Source organism: Daucus carota, chromosome 9, assembly GCF_001625215.2.
Source record: "Daucus carota subsp. sativus chromosome 9, DH1 v3.0, whole genome shotgun sequence".
NCBI lineage: Eukaryota > Viridiplantae > Streptophyta > Magnoliopsida > Apiales > Apiaceae > Daucus > Daucus carota.
Window position 1 is genome coordinate 38066711 of NC_030389.2, and position 20222 is coordinate 38086932.

General features: G+C 33.8%; 4 protein-coding genes across 6 annotated transcripts; all 4 read left to right on the forward strand.

Moving 5' to 3' along the window:
• Nucleotides 1–791: 791 nt before the first annotated feature.
• On the forward strand, nt 792–5385 carry LOC108202452 (acetate--CoA ligase CCL3). The gene is made up of 3 exons (XM_017370837.2): nt 792–1089; nt 3226–3816; nt 4271–5385. The coding sequence occupies exons 1-3, from the start codon at nt 877–879 to the stop codon at nt 5165–5167; spliced, it is 1701 nt and encodes a 566-aa protein (XP_017226326.1). The 5' UTR covers nt 792–876; the 3' UTR covers nt 5168–5385.
• Nucleotides 5386–7189: 1804 nt separating this feature from the next.
• Nucleotides 7190–11663, forward strand: LOC108200633 (uncharacterized). 3 transcript variants are annotated; one of them, XM_017368853.2, is made up of 13 exons: nt 7190–7484; nt 7665–7739; nt 7936–8040; nt 8160–8234; nt 8329–8403; nt 8482–8710; nt 9559–9770; nt 9880–10115; nt 10403–10498; nt 10590–10670; nt 10815–10976; nt 11234–11302; nt 11399–11663. In XM_017368853.2, exons 2-8 carry the CDS (start codon nt 7680–7682, stop codon nt 10102–10104), a joined length of 981 nt encoding a protein of 326 aa, XP_017224342.1. In that variant the 5' UTR covers nt 7190–7484; nt 7665–7679; the 3' UTR covers nt 10105–10115; nt 10403–10498; nt 10590–10670; nt 10815–10976; nt 11234–11302; nt 11399–11663. The 3 variants fall into 3 exon arrangements, with proteins under 3 accessions (XP_017224342.1, XP_017224343.1, XP_017224341.1); XM_017368854.2 differs by having other exon boundaries at nt 7394–7484; nt 7678–7739; XM_017368852.2 differs by lacking the exon at nt 7190–7484 and having other exon boundaries at nt 7581–7739.
• On the forward strand, nt 10157–11551 carry LOC108201580 (rRNA 2'-O-methyltransferase fibrillarin 1-like). The gene is made up of 6 exons (XM_017369870.2): nt 10157–10162; nt 10403–10498; nt 10590–10670; nt 10815–10976; nt 11234–11302; nt 11399–11551. Exons 1-6 carry the CDS (start codon nt 10157–10159, stop codon nt 11549–11551), a joined length of 567 nt encoding a protein of 188 aa, XP_017225359.2.
• Nucleotides 11664–12325: 662 nt separating the features above from the next.
• Nucleotides 12326–20177, forward strand: LOC108200235 (AMSH-like ubiquitin thioesterase 3). Its single transcript, XM_017368312.2, has 14 exons — nt 12326–12585; nt 13402–13466; nt 13559–13634; nt 13732–13926; nt 14020–14114; nt 15723–15828; nt 15944–15990; nt 17210–17537; nt 17624–17713; nt 17810–17872; nt 18195–18269; nt 18669–18731; nt 19474–19526; nt 19793–20177. The coding sequence occupies exons 1-14, from the start codon at nt 12472–12474 to the stop codon at nt 19965–19967; spliced, it is 1545 nt and encodes a 514-aa protein (XP_017223801.1). The 5' UTR covers nt 12326–12471; the 3' UTR covers nt 19968–20177.
• The last annotated feature ends 45 nt before the right edge of the window (nt 20178–20222 follow it).

A 20222-nucleotide genomic window follows, 5' to 3' on the forward strand; every position in this document is an offset into this window, starting at 1 on the left:
CCATAAATTAACTGTTAGCATTTTTCTGTCCTAGAAATAATGCTAAAAAACTCAAAATTTTCCTGAAAATTATCCGAAACATATATGTGTTACTTTCACGACACTTACGGGGGTGTATTCGATTGGGATTTTAATGCATTGTTTTTAGTCCATGGATTTTAATGGATTGTATGAGATTTTGATTTGTGCGGATTCTTGATGAAATGTCGCAGAGTTGATAGGATTTAAGTACAATGCTTCAAAATCCCATTGAATTTGGTGGGATTTCAAAAAACTTAAAATACACTGAAGAATGCCACAAAATCCATCATTTTATGAAATGAAAAAAAATCCATGAGCATTTTAATACCATCAGATTTTAATGGATTTTAAACAATCCCAATTGAATACCATCAGATTTTAAAGCATAATTTAAAATCCCAATTGAATACCACCAGATTTTGTAGCATAATTTAAAATCCCAATTGAATACCTCAAGATTTTAATAGATTTTAAACAATCCCAATCGAATACCATTGGATTTCATGAATGCAAAAAAATGCTTTAAAATCACAATCAAATACACCCCTCTTAAATTTCACGTCGAAAAATACACCTCAACATTACGATCCCAAAATTTATCCACCGAGTGAACAAAATTATTATTATTATTTGGAATAGTGAAGCGATAAATTTAAATAATTGACCTGACGAGTGACGAGGGAGGATAACAAACAGTGACAAATGAGCTACTGGACCCACTAGTTCGACTAAGTGCCATGCCTATAAGAAAGAAAGCTTGTCACGATATTGAAAGAGAACAAGACCAAAAACAGTTGTACTACTAGACTAGTACTCACACTTCTCTGGAGAGATCGATCGAGAGAGAGCGAGAAAATGGGAGAGAGAGATATAGATGACCTACCAAAAAACAATGCAAACTACACAGCTTTAACACCGCTAGGGTTTCTCGAAAGAGCTGCTTTGGTTCATCCTAACCGCACGTCAATTGTTCATGGCTCCCTTTCTTACACCTGGCTCCAAACTTACCAACGTTGTCGACGCTTGGCTTCTGCTCTCGCCAAACGCTCCATCTCCTCCGGCAGCACGGTACCGAATTCACGTGTCACATATGTTTATTAATTCATCCTCGTATTCTAGAATCTTCTTTATGCGATTTTTGTGTTGATTATGTTTGTACCGAATTATATAATTAAGCTTGTAGATACTGTTTTTTATGTCGCTGTTGAGATCACTGATCCCTTATTCACATAATCGAGTTGAGACTAATTATATTGTGTTACTATGTGTGTTTTTATATGTGTACACGGTCAGGTCCACAGCTAACGTTGGTTGTGAGCTACTATCAGCGTTTATTGGGTTTATGATTTGTTAGTTTTTGCACATAGGGCTGCTAGATTCATACATACATGGATCATGCTAGGTACCCAAAATTTCCCAAAATTATTTACCAAATGACGTGGCAGTCAAGTGGAAAATTATAATTATGCAACCAATTAGATTTCGACACATCATTTGGGACAATTTTTTGGGGTACCTAGCATTTTCCTACATATATACATGTGTTATTGTAAATGATGATGTTTTGTGCTCTCTTTCGCTTTTTTTTTAATTATGACTGATCTGGATTTATAAAAGTTTCTTTTGCTATATGATTATTTGGATTTTTATTTGTGCATCCTAATCTGTTTTGCGTTGAAAGAGATATGTGATGATGTTTTGATGGGGATGAACTCAATTTCGTGCAAGTAGATATGATATACTTTCATAATTAAGGGAATTAATCAACTCAACCGAGATTAAGTGTGGTTTCAGAAGATTGACTGTTTGGCTGAATTGATATATATACCCCCACCCTGGTTTAGGGGCTGCGTAACGTTGTGTTTGTTCTCTCGAGTATGATTACTAATTGCTATATAGGCAGGAATGCGGTGAGCTGATTGAAGCTTCACGTATCTTTTTTGTACCTCTTGCTATTGCCATTACTCTTGTTGTATATCAGATCAAGAAATCTATATGTGTGTTGCATCTTTGGCGTAGTTTTAATTTTATCTTCAATTTTTTCCTCGTCCAGAAATCTAAGCTTTTCTGAGAGTATTATTATGCCTTCTGTTTTAGTTGTTTGATGTCTTTTCATGTAGTTGTCCCTTTTCTTCAATTAAAGCACATTTGGCATATATAGTTGTTTCATTGTATGGAACTTGTCACAATCATTACTAAAGAAGATACAGTGTAACATTTGGTGGTAACAACCAAAAGGGGACCATGTATGAGCCTCATAATTGATTGCTGAAAAGAATGTCCACATAGGAGTTTTCCAAGGGGCTGCTTGGTATGTTACCGTCAAGGTTAGGTGTCCGTCTGAACTGACCGAGGCTGGGGCTGAGCTTTACCTTCATTAGATTATGTGCATGCGTTATTCTAACTTGAATATATTCAGTCTGTTGCGTGAATCGAACACTATTAGATTAGCTTTAGTAGAGAATGAACCTCTGTTTGGACCTATTTTTTTCAACTGCATTAGTTAAAGCTTAACCGTGTGGTGGGCTTCATACTTTCAGAAGGAAGTTATGTAAATTGGAAAGTTAAGCTACATATTTGGCTTTGCTTTGGTGGAACCATCACCCTCTATTTTTACAATTGATATTGTCATTACTTCTTTTCATGATAAAAGTCTTCATAAATCTATCCATCCTATTGTGTTTTGGTTTGTCTAAGATGTCAAAATTTCCATATAGTTGCATCTCTGCTCTACCCAATAACATCCTTATCCTGTGGTTTGCTAGTTTTTGTATGACATATGTTTAATAATATTTAGAATGATGATAGACTTTTAAATTGTGTGAAGATTATTGTCCGCTAAAGTGAAGAGAGCTACTACAATCTGGATATGTCGAGTTATGTACATATGCAATTTTGTTTCCAACCTGTGTCTATGTGTTCTATCTTCTTGTTTTACATCACATGAAATGTACCTTGGTTTGGCATGTTATCCTTAGGTTGTCCAACTGAGTTGCATAGCTAGAACAGCCTCGATAAGCAATCTTATTTTTATTTAGTTTCACTTCTATGTGATTATTTATATTTCATGCTGACAGTTACATATATGTTGATGTACCCCATATTTTCTGTATTTATGGTCTTAGTGTTCTTATCAGTTAGGAGTATGTATGACATGATATATAACTTTATAGTTATATTTATATCCGTTGTCTGCATTTGCAGGTAGCAATTATTGCACCAAACACCCCTGCCCTGTATGAAGCTCATTTTGGAATTCCAATGGCTGGTGCTGTCGTCAACACTGTTAATGTTCGTCTAAATGCTGGAACTATTTCTTTCCTTCTAGAGCATTCACGTTCTGCAGTTGTGATGGTGGACCAAGAGTTCTTTAAATTGGCAGAGGAAGCTTTAAAACTTTTGGCAGACAAGGCCAAGAGCAACTTTAAGCCCCCAATTCTGATTGTTATTGCAGATGAAGACTGTGATCAAAAGTCACTTCAGTATGCGTTAGATAGAGGAGCAGTTGAATATGAGAAATTCCTTGAGACCGGTGATCCAGAGTTCTCATGGAAACCACCACAGGATGAGTGGAAGACTATTGCTCTGGGTTATACTTCTGGTACAACAGCTAGCCCCAAGGGAGTGGTGTTGCATCATAGAGGAGCGTATCTCATGGCATTGAGTAATGTAGTGATATGGAAAATGACTGAAGGAGTCGTGTATCTATGGACATTACCCATGTTTCATTGCAATGGTTGGTGTTTTCCGTGGACGCTGGCTGCTCTGTGCGGGACAAGCATATGCCTTCGGCAGGTGATTTTCTTGATCCCATCTTATAATATACAAAGGATCTAGAGCTTGCTCTGGTTACGATTTTCTTTGTGCTTTATGATTCAGATAGACCCTTGTAGTAGCACAACATACCCTATCTGTTGCAAATTTATTGAACATATGAGACTGAACTCTATGTCCATACAGAAAATCTAAGTGGACATTAATTCTCCTATCAACTGATTGAAAGTTAAACTACTGAGTAATTTACTGAACCCCTTCTATTGTCTCCTAACCAGCATAATTTTGACACTGATGAAATCTAGTTTCCATCCGCCCTTGTGCCAAAACTTTAAATGCCTGATAAATTAGGATCTGCCCTTATCTCCAATTCAGCTATATTATCGGTTTATGGTCTTAATGATATCAATCCAACTAAAAAGTTGTCCACTTCCCCATACAATTAATGCTACCATGGCGATTTGGTTTCTTGCAGGTGACAGCAAAGGGTGTTTATTCCGCCATTGCCAACAATGGTGTAACTCATTTCTGTGCTGCACCTGTGGTGCTCAACACTCTTGTAAATGCCCCACAAAACGAGAAAGTTGTTCCCCTCCCTCGAGTTGTGCATGTAATGACAGCAGGGGCTGCTCCACCAACCTCTGTTCTACAAGGTATGGCCCAACATGGATTTCGTGTCACACACACTTATGGCTTATCTGAAACCTATGGTCCATCAACGGTAAATGCATGGAAACCTGAGTGGGACAAACTATCCCTGGAAGAGCAAGCTAAACGGAATTCGAGGCAAGGAGTACGGTATGTTGGCTTAGAGGGTTTAGACGTTGTCAACACTAAAGACATGAAACCTGTCCCAGCAGACGGAACCACTGTAGGGGAGATTGTATTTCGGGGTAATGTTGTCATGAAAGGGTACCTAAAGAACCCTAAAGCCAATGCGGAGGCTTTTGCAAACGGCTGGTATCATTCAGGGGATCTTGCTGTGAAACATCCAGACGGGTATATCGAAATTAAAGACAGATCAAAAGACATAATCATTTCTGGAGGAGAGAATATCAGTAGTGTGGAGGTTGAAAATGTTCTATACAAACATCCAGCAGTTATGGAGGCATCAGTGGTAGCTAGGCCAGACGAACAATGGGGAGAATCTCCATGTGCATTTATCACTTTAAAGCCCGGAGTCAATCAATCTGATGAACACAAGATAAGTGAAGATGTAATGAAATTCTGCCGGTCCAATATGCCTGCATATTGGGTGCCAAAATCAGTAGTGTTTGGCCCATTACCGAAGACTGCTACTGGGAAAGTACAGAAGCATGTCCTGCGAGCAAAGGCAAAGGAGATGGGACCGGTGAGGAAGAGTAGGTTATAACCTGCAGAAATGATACACGAATAACCGGAATGCAATGGCCAGGCTTTCTTCCTATGTTTCTTGTGTATTTAGTATTTATCGTACACACATCAGAAATTATGGACAATCCAGGTGTACTTTACTGGAGTTGTAATAAATCATGAATCATTGCTACAAAGTTGGACTGTTTTATTTATTAGTATAAGCTGGTATGATTTGATGATTATATTTTGGTACAATTTGTAGAGTTTTATATGTTCAGATTGTTTGCCAGAATATGAAACTTCAGTCTTTAAAGAAAGCAGGCCTCCTGCTATATACCTGCACTTGTGGCCCCTGACTGTGGAATCACAATCCTGTATGAGACATTTTAGTGGATCTTTTTTTTTTTAGAGTATTTTAGTGGATCATTCTGTATACAATAAAAATGGGAATTCAAGGTTAGTTATAGATAATCTTTTGGATATTTTATAACATAGCTGTTTTACGGCTGAAATATAGAAATTTATCATAAACAAGACTTGAGTGTACGACAAATTCTCCTCTCTAAATTCATCTCGCTTGTTATTAATACTGGCCTTTAACCCGTGCCAAGCACGGACAGGTATATAATTCGTAATTTATTATTTAATTTTTAACATTATTTTATTAAAATTTTAGTATTAATGAGTTGCATTCTAATTAAATTATATTAACCAACTGATTATACGTTCTCACAAAAATTTAACTTTTACAATTTGTTATCTATTTATAAATATTTTTCTGTTGTTAATATGTGATGATTATTATTCAATTAATTTTAAATCAGGTTTTTCATATTTCGTATATATTTGTATGTATGAAAAAGATATTTATCGTGTAACAAATCAGAGTTAGAAAGGGTTACATAATAATTAGTGTTTGTATTGAAATAGAACACATTAGAGTTAAAAAAAAACGTTATATGAAGATTTTGTTAAAAAAAGATATTAAAAATTAGACATATAAAAATTTATTTTTAACATCATTATAAATTTTCTTATAATATATTATATGATAATGTATTAAATGTAATGAGTGTTCTTAAAACTATTTAATAATATAAGAGTAGGAGACATTCACATGTTGTAGACTTGTAGTTTTAGAGGAAAAGTACCAAATCAAAAAATATAACTAAAAATTTAGACTATAAATTATACATATGTTGGCTTATTACATGATAGTATATTATAAATATATTATTGTTAAGCTAGTTAGTTATAATATATTTTATAACATAAATTATTATTTCAATCCGATATATTTCATGACATTTGGGTGTATTTCATATTATTATTTTTGGATTATATTAATTTAATGTGATAATTGTCCGTTTGTTTGATCAATGAGCTGTTTGGGTGAGAAAATAAAATTAGTTGGTTAATATAATTTAATTTAAATTCAATTTATCAATACTAAAATACTAATAAAATAATGTATAAACCCTTAGGCTTAGCACGTGTTAAAGATTAGTATTAAATTAAGAGCTTATTGCACTTTGTAACCCCACATTTTGGCTGATTAGCAAATCAGACCTCACACTTTGAAACGTGACAGTTTGTAACCCTAAGTTTCATTTAGCCTTCGGTTTGTAACCCTGACTCACACATCCGTTAAAAACAACCGTTAACTTTAACTGTTTGAGAGGTAACTGTGTGTATATTATTTTAAATTGTTTTACATTGTTGTGTGTGTTCAGAAATAATTTCCAAATATGATACATAAATTTTGAGGGTCACGTAGAGTAAAAATAGCTGTTAGAAACTAATATACATATTATTATCTCTCAAACAGTTAAAGTTAACGGCTCTTTTTAACGGATGTGTGGGTCAGGGTTACAAACCGAAAGTTAAAGAAAACTTAGGGTTACAAATTGTCACGTTTTAAAGTGTGGAGTCTGATTTGCTAATCAGACAAAATATAGGGTTACAAAATACAATAAGCTCTTAAATTAAATAAAGAATGACTAGTTATTCACTCCATGATACCGAGATGTATACTATCTATTAATTGAAATCATCCCGCAATCAACAACCCCAATTTGCCACAGTGTACAAATTCTTCGCACATAATTTTGTGCGTACTACTCGTAACAATAACATTACTGCTGCCTGCTGGACGAGACATCCGCGAATCTCTCGCTCAATCGTCCAGATAACTCATCAAATCATATTCCTAAGGTAACCCGCTACTATCTCGACATGATTCGCGGGATATTTGGGTTTTTCGCGCCTATAGAAGCCGAGCCGTGCAAAAGGGTTTTCTGATATTTACGTTTTCAATTAGCTTCTTCTCATCCCTTCGGCGGCAACTCATCCCGGTATGCTTTCATCATCTCTACCGTAATATACTCTTTGTATGTGTTGGATATTACTTGACTTGTTTAAGAAAATTCAACCGTAAATATGCAAAAGATTTCATATACTCTTTTTGTGTGTTGGGTCGTTGGTGAAGTTGTGTTTGATACAGTTTAATGTTCTTTTGTTCTTATTACTTTGAGATATTATTCGAAGATATGGGTCGGCCGAATCGTGCAAAGGACAAGGACAAGGACGATGATCCTCCTCGTACCCAGGTATGCGATAGACCGACAGTTGGTACATTCTATACGAGGACATATTACATATACAATAGTTAATTTTTCATCCTAGTTGTTTTTACTCTTTAAACACAATTACACACCCATCCTGACAAGGTTCGAATCTTCGACGTCCTGTGATAGTTTTTCATCTTAGTTTTACTTGTTATCCTCTAAATTTTTGTTTATTCAGAATGCAAAAAGATTGGATTGTCAAAAGTCAATATCAGATCGTGAGAAGGCAAATTTAGATCGTCTAAAAGTTTCAATGCAACGTGCAAAGGCTTTGGGTGGTGAGGTAATTTACTATTTTCCTCTTGTTCTTCTTTAATTCCTACTTAAGAAAAAGTTATGCATGGAGACTATAATCTTTTTTATCATTATTCTTTTCTTTTTCTAATCTTTTTTAATCATCAGATTCCAATATTAAATAGTCTATCCCCTCAAATCCCAACTTCTGATTCTCAATTCCAGATATGTGGAAGAACACCGGTAAACTACACACTAAAATTATATTATATATTTATTTATTGTTATTGATTTTTTTATTATTTAAATGGATTCAAATATTATTTTGTCCCTTCAGAGTCTCACTGAAAGCCAAAGATCAATAGTTGCGGATGCATTGTTTGCTTTTCCACGGGGCTCAGGAGCACCTTGGGTAATTTTTAAAAAAAAAGTTAAGTCAAGAATTAATTTACTTTTTGCCAACTCACTTGCTATGATTCCTATTTTCCAGGTAGGATTTACCGCTTATTTTCTCTTTGAATTTGCTTGCGGGTATGCACTTTTTGAGGCCCATGGAGTGAATGAACTTCATATTTCAAACCGCAAACACCCTCTTTCGCTCCACTTTAAATCACATGAGGAGTATATTAACCGCCCTCACCAAACATTCACGCTAAAAGCTTTTCATCCCTTTTCATCAACTGCTGACGCTCTCGTTCAAATGAATGCAATATCCAATTGTAAGTTAATTACCCGAATGAGATCTTTAATGTATTTTGATCCTACTTCTTGCTTGTGTGTTTGTGTTTTATTGAAGCGTATTTTATGTCACAATCTGATTTCTAATTTGACTAATCAATTTTTCCACACATATATTTATATCATCTGTTTTATATAATTTTATAAAATCACCATTAAAAGTATAATACGGCTGGTCTAATATACTCTGTAGTTAAGTTCTCTTGGAATCCTACACCAGTCCTTCAAATCCTTCATACAAATGAGTTAAAAAAAACCCATAAACGAAGGAAGTAGAGAACTTGCCTTTGTATTTGTCCAATTCAATTTTCTTTTCCTCGTTCTCTTTTTGGAACAACTATTGAATTGTAAACCAGGTTGACAGGTAGCAGGACCATCATTAACCGATATTATGTCCTTCATATCATTCTAGTTGAGTAAATCATTTAAGTTACGCTATATATCACAAAGTAGTGCAGGTTATTACATAAACTTCCCATAATTTATAATATAATTCTTCATTTAACTATCACAAGCTTCCAAGTACAAATGTATTAGCAATGTTCCTCTATTCCCCAATTTGTTCCCAAATTCTATAACTAGTGTAAATTCGAGTTATCATTTGGAGTTGCTATACTCTTCTAAATTTTATATAAGCACAAGCCAAGAAAGCATTTAAAATTACTATTTCTTACATGGAATTAATAGTATATATATATATATATATATCTACCCCTGGAATACAACCTTTATTTATTATAAGAGAATATACTTTTTTTGCAAAAATAGGCAAATTTTCTGCATTTTTATTTAATAGTGGTCCATTACATTTATTTTTATTTTTTTGCAGCGACACTGAGTCAACAGTTAAGAAATTTCCTTGAGAATGATCTTCCAAACCCGTTTGATGGCCAAACAAGATATTATGTCTCAACTATGGATATGGATTTGGGACATAATATATCAAATGCATTGAGAATGTCCGTTGAGTGTGGTCTGCAAAATAATGATCTTATGCGTAGTTTACGGATGAACATTGAAAAATTCATCGATGGCTTGATGGTATACGTTTTATATTCTGTACATTGTTCAATACAATAATTATATATGTGTGTGTGTGTGTGTGTGTGTTTGTGGTTTCATACTAACATAATCTTGTGCATTTTTGTAGCCTAAAGACGTGGAAAATGCTCAACAGAATTTGGCACGCCTATATAGTAGACAAATGTGTACTTCAACGCACGCACAAAGTTCCACGAGAATTTCATCTTCTTCCGTACAACGAGGGTTGGTTGTACCATATAGATTTGAAGGAGTTTTCATCGCCAGGGGTAAGGAGGATTTATTTGTACCAGAAATTTGGTACCCGGTGAAGCTCTTTATGGTGAGGAATTAATATTTGTTCAGGTGAGTCAAATTATATATTATTAGTATTTAATTCTTAATTGATGGATGTAGTTCAGCATATTTATGATACGTGGAAATTATTGTATGTTGAGTTTTCTCTTTTGATCCTATGCCATACAGCCAAAGACCAACATATGTTCGTTCGAAAATTAAAGTTCAAAATAATTGATAAGATGCTCTTTATAATGTTATCCATGTTTATTGCATAATATTAAGAAGCTATATGTTGTCTTTATACGAAATCTGTGACATAGTTCTATATGCTGATATTTGTATCAATCTTCCAGAATGAGGGTGGAACCGAAGTTGAATACAGAGTATGGAATCCGCTCAGGTCGAATTTGGCTAATGCAATCATGTGCGGTATTACCAATATATGGGTTGTAAGTATCAGCTATGTTGCAAAAGCATGAGTTGTAAATTTAATTTATTAATTAAGTTAAATTTGCATTTAATTTCTTTTATCCTTTTTAGAAACCTGGATCTCGTATTTTATACCTGGGAGATGATGTGTGTCAAATTACACTTTCACATTTGTCTGATCTTGTTGGTCTGGTAAGTTCTTTGTTGCGTTCTTAATCATTGTATATCCTTGTCTACCTAAATGAATTTAAGATTTCTATCATATGTTATTTATGTCTTGCATAGATATGGAGATAAGATCTAGTACTAGTTTATGAATGTATGTTTAATTTACAGGATGGTTTGGTCTATGTAGTGGGGTTGTCTGATGTTGCAGTAAAAATGGCGGAGAAGAGGCCAAATGTTATAACAGTTTTCCAAAAACCTTCATGTTTTGGGAAGTATCGCATGGTTGTTGGCATGGTGGATGTAATTTATGCTGATATACATTCAGACGAGGTAATATGATTTGTAATACTTTGTTGACTATATAATTCCAGTTTCTTTTCAAATGTTTATCATCTCCGGAATGTGGGAGATGCTTCTTTTCTTGTATATGTAATGCTCTATCATCTTCTCATGTACAGTTCATTTTTTAACTCTTTGTTTTGGAGCTTTTGGTCATTCCATCTGCACTATATAGTTAGGTATTCTGGTATATTATCTTTATATTCTCTTTACATAGTTGTGATTTTAGTTCCTATGTTGTTCATCAGGTACATACTATTATTAGTAATGTTTGTTACTATCTTCGAGCTGGTGGGCATTACTTGGTCTACACACGGGTTTGTTTCTTAACTATGATATTTATTGAGTACACTACAAAGTAATAACGTTTTTTGAAGTTTATTTTAAATATGTTGATCTTTTGTGAATTATAGGCAAGCAACATCTATTTAACTACTCGAGGTAAAGATCCATTTGCTTACCACCCTCGACGGAAGGAGTTTACACCAATTGAAGCAGTCATGTTGGAACCGATTGACAGAGAATATTCAATGGCTGTTGGTGGTTTCCGTATGCCGGAAGAATAGATTTACAATCACAATTGTGTTTTCGGGAACTTTCTTTGAAACTTTGGTTTTCATTCCTTTCTTTTAACGAAATGAAGCTTGCATTCTGGGAACAAAGTTATATTTCTTTTTCCTTGTGTTCTTTTTGTGATTCACTCATTTTATCCATGTCCTGTGTTTGTAACTCACTTTCATGGCAAGTATCAGATTCATCGGAATAGTTTGTGAAATAGTAAATCAACCCACAAAATCTCATGTATTATGATGTGATTTCAAAAACCATAAAATACATTTAACAATTGCACAAAAGCCATCATTTAATGAAATCCAAAAAAATCTATCATCTGATGGAATACCACTAGATATCATAAAATTTTGATACATGTATTAAAATTTAGTTGAATACACCAAGATTTCATATATGAAAAAAATTCCTTTATAATCCCATTTCAATACACTCATTAACAAGTAACAAATTGGGGTTCGAATACCAAAGTAACAATAACGTCTATTTTATTATTAAATTTATAAGATCGTTTGCGATCCATTATAAAAGAACACGTTTTTAGTGACTCAAAAATGACATTAAATCTCTGACAAAAAATGACTTTAACTCGGATTTAAATCCCGCCCGGACTCTAAATAGAGTTGGAAATTAGGTTAATTATTTAAAATGATGGATTATTAAAAATGAAATATAAAATGGTAAAATGAAAAAGAGTGAATAATAATGTATTGTGTGAATAATAATGTATTATATTTAATATTTTTTTATAATTTTCATTGGACGAGTATAAACAGAAGTTCTGTTAACAACAGAGTGTCGACATAAGAAAGGTAAGAAAGCCGGTGTGACCATCTAAAACCAGAGTCTTTCTAATACTTTACTGAAAGTATTTCAACGATCTCTCCCCATCGCCGGAATATCTAAGTACCGGAAAATGAGGCCATCGGCGAAATCCATCAACATCGACGCCGTCGCTCGAAAGATCGACGTCGATAACCGAATACCTCTCCGCAATTATTACCGAATTGCCGATAATCTCCTCAAACAGGTTAATCTCTCTCTCTCTCTCTCTCTCTCTCTCTCTCTCTCTCCCCTCTCCCTCTCCCTCTCTCTCTCACACAAACACAAGTCTATTGTATGTATCTTTGTATTGCAACGCAATTACATATTTTGCAGCTGATATCATCGATTTCTGAATGTGATTTGTAGTAGTTAAGTTATAGTGGAAATTGAATTAAATTGTTTTGATCATTATTTCTAGTGCTTGTTTAATTACTACGTTGGATTTCGTATTCATTGACAGTTATATTGTGGTTGAGTAACTAAAATATTTAGTTGAATTGTGTTGATTATCTGATTTTAGTTTTTTTTTACGGTTTTGTGAATAAGTTGCTATTCGGTAGTATAATATGTATGTGTACTAGTATGAAGTTATATAATGACTGCTGCTATCTTCGATACCTACTACTAGGCATGTATGTCAGCTGTGTCTTCGATGTCTATTACTTGTGATGTTGCCGATTTGTCGCAGTTAAGTATCTGTGGTAATTGATTTATATCGTGTTCATTATCTGATTTAAATTCGCTATTGGTTTCTTATGATTTCTAGACAAATTGTTATTTGGTAGCTTCGGTTGTGTCTTGCACGCAATATATATTTACAGATGATATGATTGATATCTATTTTTTGATATGTTGTTGTAGTTTAGTACTGGGATGTGATTAAATTTGTACTGATTAACTGCTTTTAGTGTTTTTCTGATTGTAAACTCTTAATGAATGATTCAATATCGCAATCCTAAAAAAAGGTTCTCGCAATAGTATTGAGACCTCATTCTGATCCGCCTTTTTTTTTATTGTGCAGGCTAATATTTATAGAGGAGAGAAGAACATAATTGACTTGTATATAATACTTCTTAGATACTCAAGGTAATTACACAACAATGTTGTAATAATATTTGTATATGTTGTAAGATGTATCATGTTACGTGTATGTGCTTATTTTTATGTTTTTTACTCAGTTTGGTGTCTGAAACTATACCGTTCCATCGAGATTACCAGGTTTTGTACCCTAAAGAACGATCTAATCACAGGAAGGTGAATGCAACACTCATATCTTTTTAGTAAAAGTTTATGGCATGTTATGTGTGATATGATCATGATAATTTATTGGTGATTTCTTATGTTGTCACAGAAATTGTTAGCATTGATTGGTGAATTGGAATCTTTGAAACCTGAGTTTCATCGTCAAGTGGATGAACTCAAAAAGGCCAATGATTCTTCTCAATATCAAATTGAAAGCACGGATGTAACTCCATATGCATCAATATCACCTTTGGAGTGGCCGCATGTCAGTAGTAAATCTTCTTTGAGCTTCGAGAAAAAGCTGGTAAAAAAGCAATTCAGTATATACGCAACACATTATCCTCGAATTCTGGCAATTTTCAAATCTTAATGTTGTGAAAATGTGATGCGATTGCAGCCAAGCAGTACAACACTTGTGTCTACTTGGAAGCAGAACAATACTAGCAGTCAAGTTTGGCCATCAAACTCAATTGATGTGCAATTCCAAAATTTGTGAGTGGATGCTTCAAAGTAGATCTTATAATCACATCTTTTTGACAATATTAGGGATGAGTGTCCTTGGCGTCTAAACATATTAGATTCCCTTTCTAGCAATATATTGAGAGGGTGATTTATACAAATCAATGGGTTTATTTACTAGAAACAATGGTTGTAGCTTGTAGTCCAATTTTTTTGTCTGTGAGGTACTTGATCGCTTGATGGTAGAGGTCATTTTATCTAATTACTAATTTGAAATTGGAGCAATTGAACTATTATCTAATCGGTAAAAGTTTGTGATAGTAAGTTTAACTGTGTCGCAAATGGTTTTAATTAAAATTGTTTTGCAATCATTTGAGCTCATTTACTTCAATATCTTTTAGGTTTTAGCTGGGCGACTATGATTTTATATTACTGTTGCTATGTTGGTGGAAAACTACCTTGCAAGTTCATTCGTATTATATCTGAGTTATAATTAGGATAAACTACTTTTGAGTTTGCAAGTCATTACTACCCTTCCTAATCCTCTATATATCTGCAAGCAGACGAAGGCTGTCAAATCATTTACACCGTACTCCTGTTTTATATAAGGTGCTTTGCCTGTGGGCATAATTTGCATGACCCCACAATAAGATAGGAAGTGCTAGAAAAAGATTAAAAGCCTTACCGGCACACAAGTAAAAAGCAATGAGATAGATGTAGAAGGCATATTGCAATCTTAATAGTTAATTCTGAAGTCTTGACCACTCTTTCCGACCTTAGATATATGTGTCTTCGAAGTTGTGGTGCTGTGTATAAAACAAATTAGGTTATGATGTTGAATTGAGAAGATTTGATTCGAGAAGTAGTGATGTTGGAAAAAAAAATGGAAGCGATGTGGGTTTAATTTAAAAGTAATGGAAGAGACAAATATATTAAAAATATAAACCAAGCAGACAATAACTTATAATTCTAAACCAGGGTGAAAACATCCAAAAATTTCACTGATACTGTAAGCATGTAGCAATCACAACTTCATTCATATAATTATCACTTGATTAATAGTTTCCTCTAATTCAGGAACTACATGGCTGTTCTAAAATAATAAAGGGCTATCTGAAATTTTAATTTAAAAGCTACTAAGTGCTTGTCTGGTTGTTAGTAGCTATCTATTTCCTTTGGAAATGCTAAAACATAGGTATTTAATTTCTTCATGAAGTTCCTGGGAAATTTAAAAATATGTTTGGTTGAAAAGTAGGAAATGTAGGAAATTGTACTTCCTAGAAAGTGCAACTCACCAAGGTACGAGTGGGTAAGCAACTTCCTCATTGTCTGGTATTCTAATTTCCCATAACACACCATTTTCCATATAATTGTCAACCAAACAACCTTACAAACCGCAACCTCCTAGGAAATTGAAGTTCCTGGATATTTACATGCCGACCAAGCAACTAATAACAGTGAATTTCTTAACTAAATGGAATTTCTAGTTTAGTGGTGTACTTTTTTTCCTTATAATTCGTATCTAGTGAATCGACTCATTAAAAAGACTGAGTTAACTAACATCTTTTTGCTATATGCTAGTGAGCCTTATATGTGTGTATGAGAAAATGCTGACCTGCCAACATGCGTTGACATGTACAGATCAGTAAATTTACCTCGTCCAAAGAATGAGACGTTATCTAGACATTCATTTCTGGGGCAAACTGGTCTCAAAGGTCAATGGCAGGGGCCTACTGCGGAGATGAAGGTGAACTTCTTGTGTGACCATCTTGATCTGCACTCAGTATATATAAAAGTTACATATGTTCTCATCTTGATATATTTAACGTCCAAAACTTTGAGAATTTTTTTACTTGATGCAGGTTCATTATCCAAAGTACACTGATCTGACTTCTGATGAGACTTCAAGGTCAGGATGCTATAAGAATCTGTATATCTAAGTTTTCCACGCAAACTTACTACTGTACATCTGTATCAAGTTTAATCTGTTTAGTAAATACTAGGCATGATCCCAGTTTAATCTGTTCAGTACATACTAGGCATGATAATTCACGACCTGGTCAAACTGAACCAGTTATTTAGGTCTATAAATCTCAAATTGACCTTAAAACCTCAACCAACTTTAACAAAGCCAACAGTCTGGTACAATGGTTTGTTAGTTTGACTTTTTTCCTTTTTAATATAATAAATTACATAATAACAAAGATGACTATAACCTGCAAATGTTATTCTCCTGTTCAGATTCCAAGATATGAAAGGGTGGACACAACCAAATCTTTTAAAGTACAACAAAAATAAGTTATGATACAGTCAAATATATTATATTCAACTGATATCCTTTTAATAGAAAAACCAACATTGTCTTAGGGCGTAAAAAAATATTAAAATAATATTGCAAACACACGTTATAATTACTAGCTTTTAACCTGTTCGAAGCACGGGCTGAATAAATTATATTAAAATCATTAAAAAAATTATTTTATTAATTTGGCAGTAGAGTTTAGTAATAAGCTTTGTATTATTTCTTAATAATTTCTGATAAAATTTAATATTACTTGTATTATTAATACTTCTTTTAACTTAATAATTTTGTATAACGGTGCAAAATAATTTTATATATTTTATTTAGTTTATCAGTTTGGAATTTTTAAAAAGCTTAATGATAAGATATTTAGTTTTTTATGTTCAATTTAATTCTTTTACATTCAAGTTAAGTTGTCTATACTTCTATTCTGAGATTTAAATTTTGTTATTTATAGTTTTTATTTTGATCAAACCAACCTACCAACTAACCAATTATCCCCTATTTTAGTTATAATAATATAGTATAGATAGCATCATATATACGGTTAGGTTTATAAATGAGATGGTTTACGTATAAATTGAATTAAATCTTTTGGGTTTTTTCGGATATTAAACGGTATTTGGTACTCATCTCTACTTTTAAGTTCAACATGAACAGTGATCACCCCTAATAAATACAGATCCCTAGTGTGTTATGCATACAATATAACTGGAGCATATCGATTTCTTTTTGTCAGGTGGAGAATATCGATTTTGTAGTAATTTTTTTATGTGGAAACTTGCGGATGTCTAACGAGCTCTGTCTATTTTAACTTCGATTGTAGCTCGAATCAAACTATATTATACGATCATGGAGCAGTGAACGGTCTTGCTTCTACTGTCAATGGGTCCAATGCCATGGAATCAGTGCTCTCTCTTAATGATGGTAGATGGTCAATTCCCGGTGAGAAGTTTTTCCCACCAGCTAATGATGGAAGGAACAATCTGCCTGTAGGCATCATCAGACAACCTTCTCCACCGCCTGTTCTTGCTCAAGTCCAAACAGAGCACGTTCCAATTTCTCCTTCAAGAGTTGCTGATCCAAGACCTGGACCTGTAAAACCATTCCAGGAAGGAGCATCTACTACTGCATCGTACCAGCATTTGCATATTGTTAGTCTCATAATCCTTGAGATATTTGATGATATCAATGATCTTACAGTTCTTTCTTCACAATTATTCCATTTATTCTTTTGTAGCCAATTAAGTTGATGGAAGATTTTTTGAGGCTGGCACAAAAGAATACTGCAAAAAATCTGGAAACTTGTGGTGTGCTTGCTGGTTCACTGGTATGTTGCACATCTTTACTGTTGAGTAAATCATAAAAAAGCTATAGTGAACATGGCATATATCTGATTTATAATACATCTTCTTTATATTTGTAGAAAAACAGAGTGTTCCATATTACTACACTTATTATACCAAAGCAGGAATCGACTTCGGACTCGGTAAGATAATCATTTATTTGTTTTGGTTTTGTTCTAATGCTAATTTTTTTATTTTACGTTTTACTAAGCGTTTATTGCAATTTTGTCATTGTGAAGTTCAGAGCTGAGAAAATAATAAAATTCGTAATGTGGATTTTGCTCGTGGGCATTGCACAAATTTGATTGTCTGATACAAATTCTAGTGCTGATTGATTATCATAATACCAATATGATATCTGTCCTCTGGTTAAGTTATTTGTAGGTAGATCTACAATAATAGTTGATATTTCTGTGTGATGGGCATAACTTACTGAATAAGACATATATCTTTTATGTTTTTCAGTGTCAGACATTAAATGAAGAAGAGCTTTTTGAGGTTCAAGACAAGTATTCTCTTTTTCAACTTGGCTGGATTCATGTGAGTAACCTTGTACCTTGCTGGTGCAATTAATTGCTTCTCATACTCTGCATTAAGGTCATAAAGTTAATTAGAGCATGCCCTTTTATTTCTTTGTACTCTCTGGCTCGAATACTTGACTAAAACATATTTTAGCTTTGATGCCTTGTGAATTCTTGTTTGCTGAATTTATGACCTCAGAGGAGCTTCTGGTATATGGGTCCAAGACTGTATGTCTAGTCAGCCTTTTGAGGATCTTAGATATTCTTTTATGTAAAGGAATAGTGGATATATTGAATTTACACACACGATCCTTGAAAGTGTCAATTCCACGCTTATTATTCACTTTTATTCTGAATATGCTAATTTATCTTGTTTTGCATGATAGCAACTCATGGGTACACTATTTTTATTTTTCAGACTCACCCTTCACAAACCTGTTTTATGTCGTCAGTTGATCTGCACACTCATTACTCATATCAGGTAATAGTTTTTTATTTTGGTTTGTTTTTGTATTATGTCGTTTGATTTTTAAGAGTTTTGGATCTTTTTTCATGAATATATTGTTACATGTTTTAAACTATAATTGTATAAGTGAGGTATAAACTACTCATGACTTTATCTAATAGGAGAAGTCACAAATAATAAAACTAATTTGTCGTATCTATATAAATAATTGTATTTGTGTGATTTTTGAGAATGAAGAAAACAAAAAAACAACTTGTTAGTTGTACTTTTTTAATTTCATAGGATGGACAAGTAATTTGGAAGGGAAGGGCTATTTAAAAGTACACCAAAATACACCTCCCACTAAGTTCTGACTTCAAGTCCTTTTTTTTTTTGGTTAATTATCTTTTCAGTTATGACAAACGCTTTTTTTTGACAAAATCCCCAAACATCCTCAAAAGCTTTGTATCAGTTGCGCACTTCATTGTTTGGAGATACATATTGTCTCTTTATAGTGTTGTGATGGTTTAAAGTTGCGAATTGAGTATATCTGGAATGCACCAATATATATTGATTTCACATGCGCACCATGATGACAAATGCACCAGCTTGGATAGATATGTAAATCAGGATCTTCCGTGATGGATTTGAATATAAGATTTTACACTGATAGGAAGCCTCAAGAAATCACCACTTAAGAGATAGTCAAAGTATTACTCTGTTAGGCACCCTATCCCATTAATCTACTAATACAGCCTATTTGAATGCTACCTCTCAGGTCATGTTACCAGAAGCAATTGCAATTGTCATGGCTCCTACAGATGAATCTAGGTATGGTTTTGTATTCTTGATTCCCTTCCTAGATAAATGTGATCTTACATTTTCTTGACAAAAAAAAGTGATTTATATAAAGTTACTGGTTCATATATTACTTTCTGATCTTTTGGTAATTGTTGCCTATCCATGTTGGCATCATCTTGAATGACCATTTGTGGTCAACCTTTTTGGTGTGCTTACTCTAACATGTTAATTTGTCACAAGACAGGAGACCTGTATGAGGCTAATTTCCAGTTTGATATCTGTTTATTGTTTTGCAGTCCACATGGCATATTTCACCTATCAGACCCAAGTGGAGTTAATGTTATGCGAAATTGTCAGCAGCGTGGTTTTCATCCTCATGAGGAGCCTGAGGATGGCAGTCCACTTTATGAGCACTGTTCTCATGTTTATATAAACCAGAATTTGAGCTGTGATGTTGTAGATCTGCGGTGAGCATTTGTTACTAGGCAACCTTTGTAAACTTTTAGTATTGGCAAATTTTGGATCAGGGTAAAACATATAGACACTAGTCAAAATTGTTTGTCGTTGAATACTAGAGTATGTTGTATATTCCTTCCAAAGAGGGGTTTTATGTATATGAAAAATTAGAGAGTAGAGGCACTAAGCTTTTTACAAGTAAATGCAAGGTTCATATTAAAAACACGACCTTGCAGCTCATTTTAGAGGAATCCTGACAATGAGTAGGGT